The sequence below is a fragment of the Hylobates moloch genome, unplaced genomic scaffold (genome assembly GCF_009828535.3).
Source record: "Hylobates moloch isolate HMO894 unplaced genomic scaffold, HMol_V3 SCAFFOLD_19, whole genome shotgun sequence".
Lineage (NCBI taxonomy): Eukaryota > Metazoa > Chordata > Mammalia > Primates > Hylobatidae > Hylobates > Hylobates moloch.
In genome coordinates this window covers 25,000,279-25,006,278 of record NW_026652294.1, presented here as the reverse complement: position 1 = coordinate 25,006,278, position 6,000 = coordinate 25,000,279, and the positions used below count along the sequence as shown (strand labels likewise).

General features: G+C 53.2%; 1 protein-coding gene across 2 annotated transcripts in view; it reads left to right on the top strand.

Moving 5' to 3' along the window:
* Nucleotides 1-6,000, top strand: part of SULT4A1 (sulfotransferase family 4A member 1) — a 37,772-nt gene continuing 31,772 nt past the window's right edge. Inside the window, exon 1 of one of the 2 annotated variants that reach the window (XM_032138476.2) lies at nucleotides 1-242. In XM_032138476.2, coding sequence (XP_031994367.1) covers nucleotides 74-242 — 169 coding nt within the window. In that variant the 5' untranslated portion in view covers nucleotides 1-73. The remainder of the gene's footprint in view (nucleotides 243-6,000) is intronic. The other variant, XM_058431316.1, reaches the window with a different exon arrangement.

Sequence of the window (6,000 nt, the reverse complement as noted above, 5' to 3'; positions counted from 1 at the left end):
CGGGGCGCGGGCGCGGGCGCGGGCGCGGGCGCGTGCGGGCTGCGAGCCGGGAGGCGGCGGCGACGGCGGCGGTATGGCGGAGAGCGAGGCCGAGACCCCCAGCACCCCAGGGGAGTTCGAGAGCAAGTACTTCGAGTTCCATGGCGTGCGGCTGCCGCCCTTCTGCCGCGGGAAGATGGAGGAGATCGCCAACTTCCCGGTGCGGCCCAGCGACGTATGGATCGTCACCTACCCCAAGTCCGGTGAGACCCGCGCCGACCGCGCCCGCCATGCCATGCCCCGGCCCTGCAGCGCGGCCGCGTAGACGCCGCGCCCGCGCCCGCGCCCGGGGTTTCTGCCAGGCCGGGTGGTCGCCCTCGCCGCCGCCCCCGCCCTGCCCACCGCTCTCCCGATGTTCGGATCCCTGCGGGGCGGGGTGGGGTGGGGTGGGGGTAGGAAGGGGCTTGGTTCTCACCTGGGGAAACCAAGGTCAGAGACCTTCGGGAGCGGCCCGTTCCGTGGAGATGGAGCCTATTTGGCCGGCGCTGCAGGAGGATGGGCCCAGGGCCGCCACCCATCCCTGCTTCTCCCTTTACCTGGCTGGCTGTGTGACCTTGGACAGGTCACTCAACGTGTCTGTTCCTGAATCCTGCCCAACCTTTGATGAGTGCAAAGTCCTGGTGTTCACCTGGGAAGGGACATAACGTGGGCGTCAGGGCTTTCAACGTGGAAACGTAACGTCCCTCCTTTCCAGCGTGGGCTCCGGGTGGGGGATGGGACCAGCCCCCGCCTGGAGTGCCTTGCTTGTACATTCTCTTGTTTCAGGGCTGCCTCCATCACCGAGGCAGGACCTGGGGCATTCACATTTCCCAGCATTAACTGACGTCACATTCACAATAACAGCTGTGAGCTAGTGGTGGTCATTCCCACTTTACAGTCTAGGCAGAGGCTCAGAGAGGGGAAGAGGCTGGTCCAAGGTCACTCAGCTAGTGAGTGGCTGACCTGGGAATTAAAGCTAGGCTGGTCTGTTTCCAGACCTGAGGTAGGAGATTGTATAGTACCCCATCTGAGGTTTGTAGGGAAAGGAGGTAGCAGCTTTCCTGTTCTCTAAACATGCCCTAGGGATTCCCTTGTTGCCACTGTATTTGAGGCAGACACAGCGTGGTTTAGAAGGTGTCTGGCTCTGAGGTCATGCCGGACCAGCAGTCGGGCAGTTTCAGGAAAAGCTGTAGGCTTGGCTGTTGTAGCTGTATGGAGTTCCAGACACCTGAGGGCAGGTCCCTGACATTCTTCTGAGGAAGACTGGAGTAGGGGCTCTCAGTGGAGAGTGTTGGTGGGAGAACAGAGCGTTCGATGGGCTGCTCTCTTGAGCACATGCCAGTTGCCGCATGGGGTGGGACCTAGAATGCTTTAGGAATGGCTAGCATGTCGTTGGCTTCTGTGGCCACTCATTAAGTCCTGCGGGCCAAGTGCTCTACCACTGTTAATCTGCGAGGGATTCTTACACCTTTTTTTCAGAGGCTCAGAGAAGGCATAAATTGTTCGGAGTCACACCGTTGCTGAGGGACAGAGGTCAGGTCTAGCTAGGTCTCCCGGTCCACAGCCAGCCTCTCCCCTGCCTTACGGGTGCCCCGTTGCCCTTGGAAAACCATGAGGGCCCAAGAAGGAGGGGGACCCAGCCTTCTTTCTAGTAGGCTTTAAAATGCTGGAAGTCTCAGCCACTTAGGGATTTTGAGGTTTGTGTCACTTCTCTGAGGCCCCTCCAAGTGGACTTCAGGTAGCCCAGTTCATATTTTCTTTTCCTTTCCTTCCATCTGCTACTGGGGATGGATTTGTAGCAGGCATCAGTACTTACACATTAAGAACCTGGCTTCGGAGTTGGAAGTCCTGGGTTTGAATGCAGTTGCTGCTTACCAGCAGAGTGACCCTGGGCAGATCATAGAATCCCATTGAGCTGTGGTCTCTGCGGAGGGAGAAGAGACCACCTCGGCCCACTGATGTGTGGCTGTGAGGATGAGCAAAATGGCGGGTGAGAGCGCTTAGCCCAGGTCCAGACACATACCGGAAAGGCTCGTGGTTAATACTGACTTTTAAGCCCTGAACACCTGTTGTGCCCAGATGCTTTGCTAGGGGCTGGGGAGGCCGAGAGAGGCCCCATCTGGTGCCTGTCCTTAGTGAGCTCTCAGTCTGATAGGGGAGACATGGTTGGTGCTGGGGTTGGGGCAAGTAGCCAGGACTAACAGCTGCCCCCTTCACCTGCCATGGCAGGGAACTCAGTGCCCAGGTCTAGGAGATCCTAACGAACTTGCAGGTGGTCAGAGCCGGAAGGGCCTGGTCCCTCTTCAGCCCCTTCCCACCCTCTGCTGATGGAGAAACTGGGGTTCACAGGGATGGTGGGGGCTTTCTGGTGGCTAAGGCAATGATAGATCCTGGCCTTCGCTTCCTGTCCGGTATTTTTTCCCACAACCCCGTGCTGCTTGCTCAGATTCTTTTTGTGCTTGTGACATTCTAGTTTAGATGGCGGGTTAGGACTGTGCTCTCCAGCGTAGGAGCCTCTGCCCACAGGCGGCTGCTTACATCTAATGAATTAAAATGAAGTAAAAGTGGAAATTCAGTTCCTCAGTAGCATCACCATGTTTCAGCTGCTCAGTAGCCACATGTGGCTAGCGGCTGCCGTATTGGGTGGCACAGATATGGAGTGTTCCCATCACAGCTGAAAGTTCTGCTGGACAGCGCCAGGTAAAACCGTGATCCAGACGGTAGAAGCCCATTGTGTGTTCTGAGAAGGACCTTTTTGTGGATCACTGACTTTGTTCCTATTCATTCTTACAGCATATTTGGTCCTGGGACAGTGGTTGTATTAAATCCGATTGTGTATGTGAAAACATTTTGTCCCTGTGTGTTGTTGGTTTGATGCAATCACTGCCACTGGTTTTGTCAACAGGTTGATTTGAATCGGGTGCTCGTCCCCGAGGGAGCACAGCCCCAAAGTCATGGAGCTTGGGCTTTGAAATACGGTCCTTGGCTCAGCCAGAGCACCCACTGCCCTGATTTTATTCCCCCCCTGGTTCCAGCCAGTCCTGAAGTGTGTGCGCATTCTCACTGATGCAGACAGAAGCTCCTGGGCCTGGGTGTGGGTGAGCCACCTGGTTTCTTTGAACCTCAGTTTGCTCATTAAAAATGAGAGGATTTGACCAGATTGATTCATTTAAGTCTTAAATTTTCAGACAACTCAGGGGTTGAAGCTGAGGGGAGACTCATGGTGTGCAGGTCCCAGGCTAGATGGATGTCCTAGTTTTCTTGGTGTGTGTGTCACTGTGCCTGGGAGAGACAGGTTTCAGAAGGGCTGGGCATGAGGTGATGGTGACCTTGTGGCACTTGCAGTGACATGGGGAAAGCCAGAATCCTAACGCTGAAAAGTTAACTGACAAGCCGGGGTGGCCGTTCTCAGGGTCAGGTAAATATCCTGGGAATGAGGGTTCTGAAGAGGAGGATCTTGGGAGACTGCATGGAGGAGGAGGCAGGTTGGTTGGATTACCCATTACAGATGCTGTTTTGCCCTCTACCCACCTTGATCCTCAGGATGGCGCTGTGCTCTTGTGATCATTTCCTTTTTATAGACATGAAAATGAGGGCCCAGGGAGGGCAAAGGACTGGGGTAGTGTCAGCACCGAGTGTAGACCCTGGAGAGAAACCACCCACAGGAAGGGGTAAGAGAGGCATGGGGGTGGGAGCTAGCACCTGCTAGCGCTTCCTGGGTTACCAGTTTGTTCTGAGATCAGGGAGCATGCAGAACCCTTTGAGCTTTACCACACAGGGTAACAAAGCGTTTCACAGCAGTGTGGTGAGTTACCTGCATCCTATGAGGGAATGCAGAGGCCTGAAGAATGGAACGTGTGGTTTTGTACCAGAAGAACCTAGAAGTTCCTCTTTCCCCCATCCTTCTCCTCTTGCTCCCTCATCCCTTCCGCTTTGTCTTCCGGCTGTTACACATACTCAGGAGGCTTGACCGGGGAAGGGGGTGGCAAAGCAAGTGTCCTGGGTCTGCATGGGCACATTTCTCCCATTTCTCCCCATCACTCAACCGGGCTGGGAGGCGAATGCCTGCAGAACGACTCTCAGGGTTCAGGTGGAAGGAGATGGGGCTGCTGGGAGCACAACCTCCTCAGTAGTTGGCCCTGGTTGAACAGGAAGAGACCCTGAGTCTGCTTGTCTGAGCTCCAGGGCCTCGTCTTGGATTCCTCCTTTCTCATTCTTCCCAGACAGCAATGACTCCTCCTCCCCCATGCCCTAGTTACTTGGCTTCTACAAGTGGGTGCATCTGCCCCGCAAGCAGCTCTCAGATCTTTTGGCTCCTTCAGCCCCTGCCACAGTCTTAGGATTCTTCCCCTCTCACCTGGAGTGTTGCAGTGGCCTCCTCCTGAGTCACCCTTCGGCTCATCCTTCACTTGGTAGCTAGACTGATTTCCTAGAAACACCAGTCTAACTTGGGGACTCCCAGCTTAGAGTTCTTTACCAGCTCCCATTGCTGCCAGGCAGCATACACCCCCTTAGCCTGCCCTTCTGTGACCTGGACTCCACCTGTTCCACCTCCTTGCTCGCCAGCCATGGGGAACTGTCTGCTCCTCTTGTCCAGTATGTTGCTCCCCTCCCCTCATGTCTCCTTTCCCCCATGTTGCCCTCTGATTACCTGATGACTTCCCATCTTCAAGTCCACTTGTCTGTTAAATGAGGGGCTAAACATTCTTCCTAGGCCTCCCCTGTAGTATCTTTCAGAACTCTAGAGATGATCCTCCTGTGTCTTCTGGCTTGCATAGTTTCTTTTACTTATTTATCTTTATTTTTATGTTTTTGGAGACAGGGTCTTGCTCTGTCAACCAGGCTGGAGTGCTCATTGTAGCCTCAATCTCCTGGACTCAGGTGATTCTCCCACCTCAGCCTCCCGAGTAGCTGGGACCACAGGCATGAGCCATGATGCCTGGCTAATTTTTTAATTTTTTGTAGGGGTGGGGGTCTTGCCATATTGACCACATTGGTCTTGAACTCCTGGGCTTAAATAATCCTCCTGCCTTGGCCTCCCAAAGTCCTGGGATTATGGGTGTGAGCCACCATGCCTGGCCGTAGTTTCTTTTGCCTTGGCCTCCCAAAGTGCTGGGATTACAGGTGTGAGTCACAGTGCCTGGCCATAGTTTCTTTTTCTTTCTTTCTTTTTTTTTTGAGACAGGGTCTTACTCTGTTTCCCAGGCTGGAGTGCAGTGATGCAATCATAGCTCACTGCAGCCTCGACCTCCTGGGCTCAAGCAATCATCCTGCTTCAGCCTCCCAAGTAGCTAGGACTACAGGTGTGCACCACCACACCTGGCAAATTTTTTGTATTTTTGTAGAGGTAGGGTCTTACCATGTTGCCTAGGCTAGTCTTGGATTCATGGGCTCAAATGATCCTCTTACCTCAGCCTCCCAAAGTGCTGAGATTACAGGCGTCAGCTGCCATGCCAGGCCTTGGCTTGTTTAGCTTCTGCTGAAATGTTGGCTTGTTCTTTTTTCCACTGGGTAATGTGCCTGTTTTCCTCTGGCTGCCTTCAGTGTTTTCTCTTTGTCTTTGATTTTCAGCACTTTGAATATGATATGTCTAGGGTTTTTGTATGTGTGTGTTAATTCTACTTGGGATTCCTCTAAGCCTCTTGGATCTGTGGTTTGATGCTTTTCATTATTTTGGAAAAATTCTCAGCCATTATCTTAGAAAATGTTTCTTTTACCTCATTCTTTCTTCCTTTGAGATTCCAATTACATATATGTTAGATTGTTTGATGTTGTCCTTCACCTCTTGGATGTTGTATTCTGTTTTCTTCCCTCTTTTTTCTTTCCTTTTTTTTTTTTTTTTTGGAGACAGGATCTGACTGTGCTGCTCAGACTGGCCTAGAATTCCTGGGCTTAAGCAGTCCTCCTTCCTCAGCCTCCTGAGTAGCTGGGTCTGCAGGCATACTGCTGCACCTGGCTTCTTTCTTTTTCTCTTTTTGTTCC